Genomic DNA, 1,482 nt, shown 5'->3' on the forward strand with positions numbered 1-1,482 from the left:
TTGGTGGAGGCGTGGGGGCGGCTGTGAGTGGCGGGGGTTGTTGGAGGCGTGGGGGCGGCTGTGAGTGGCGGGGGTTGGTGGAGGCGTGGGGGCGGCTGTGAGTGGCGGGGGTTGTTGGAGGCGTGGGGGCGGCTGTGAGTGGCGGGGGTTGTTGGAGGCGTGGGGGCGGCTGTGAGTGGCGGGGGTTGGCGGTGGTTGTTGGAGGCGTGGGGGCGGCTGTGAGTGGCGGGGGTTGGCGGTGCAGGCGTTGGTGGAGGAGGTATGGCAGTTGTGGTGGAGGTGGCTGTTGTTGGTGGCAGAGGAGGTGATTTTTGGTGGAGTTGTTGGTGGAGGGGGTATGGTGGTTGTGGTGGCTGTGGTCGTTGTTGCTGTTGGAGGTGATGGATTTTGAGCTGACTGAGGTCGTGGTGGAGTTGCTATCGCTGCATATGCTGCTGTTGTTGTTGCAAGTAGTGGCGGTTGTGGTGAGGCTATTGCTGTTGTTGTTGTTGCAATTAATGGGTTGTTGCAATGGCGATTGTTGTGGCGAGGTTGCTATCTTTGCAGATGTCTGTTCATGTGAAGGATTGCTGGTTGTGGTAAAAGGGGCTGCGATCGAGTTGTTAGTAGTGGTTGTAATAGGGTTGCTGGTGCTGTTGGTGGTGGTTGTAGTGAGGTTGCCGTTGTAGCTGTAGGAGGTGTCCGCGTGGTTGCCATTGTTATTGTTGTTTAATTCATACTATTGCTACTTACTTCTTCGGCGATATCAATGGTGATGTTTATATCGTATTTTTTGTCATATTTTTCTCTTGTAATCTTCATTTCAAACTTCTTATTCTGCTTTGTGGTTTTCCTTTTATTATGAGTGTATTTTTTCGTATAATCTATTTTGTTCTTGCTTACGTAATTACAAGAAAGAAGCTACTTTGTTGTTATGTTTTGACTTCTGCTGTTGTGTTTTTTTTTGTACTCTCTCTCTCTCTCTCTCTCTCTCTCTCTCTCTCTCTCTCTCTCTCTCTCTCTCTCTCTCTCTCTCTCTCTCTCTCTCTCTCTCTTTCTCCTTCGTTTATTCCTCCTATTCCTTTCCTTCTGTTTTTCTGCCTCTGCCGCTTTTTTTCCCCTTTTCCTCTTTCTGTTCTTCCATTCTCATTCTGTCTGACTGTGTCTCTTGCCCTTCCTACCTACCCCCCCTCTCTCTTTCTCTCTCTCTCTCTTTCTCTCTCTCTCTCTCTCTCTCTCTCTCTCTCTCTCTCTCTCTCTCTCTCTCTCTCTCTCTCTCTCTCTCTCTGGCCGCGTCTCAGTTACACCGCTTTTCTTTTCACACGGACTCGCAACCTCATCCCCAGCGTCACCCCCGGCGGTTAGCTCTTCGTCTGGGGGTGGGGGGTGGGGGTCATGGGGGTGCTGCGTGCATTTCTCTCTCTCTCTCTCTCTCTCTCTCTCTCTCTCTCTCTCTCTCTCTCTCTCTCTCTCTCTCTCTCTCTCTCCCTCTCTCTCTCTCTC

The 1,482-nt window shown here is 51.2% G+C and overlaps 1 protein-coding gene across 1 annotated transcript in view; it reads right to left on the reverse strand.

Annotated features, from left to right (window-relative positions):
- LOC119577586 (extensin-like) overlaps window positions 1–801 on the reverse strand; it is a 1,522-nt gene extending 721 nt beyond the window's left edge. The window contains exons 1-2 of the mRNA XM_037925166.1: window positions 733–801; window positions 1–550 (exon numbers count right to left, since the gene is read on the reverse strand). The exon at window positions 1–550 is cut by the window's left edge and continues 143 nt beyond it. Of these exons, the coding sequence (XP_037781094.1) occupies window positions 1–550; window positions 733–801 (619 nt within the window). The remainder of the gene's footprint in view (window positions 551–732) is intronic.
- Between the last annotated feature and the right edge of the window lie 681 nt (window positions 802–1,482).

The sequence above is a fragment of the Penaeus monodon genome, chromosome 10 (assembly GCF_015228065.2).
Source record: "Penaeus monodon isolate SGIC_2016 chromosome 10, NSTDA_Pmon_1, whole genome shotgun sequence".
NCBI lineage: Eukaryota > Metazoa > Arthropoda > Malacostraca > Decapoda > Penaeidae > Penaeus > Penaeus monodon.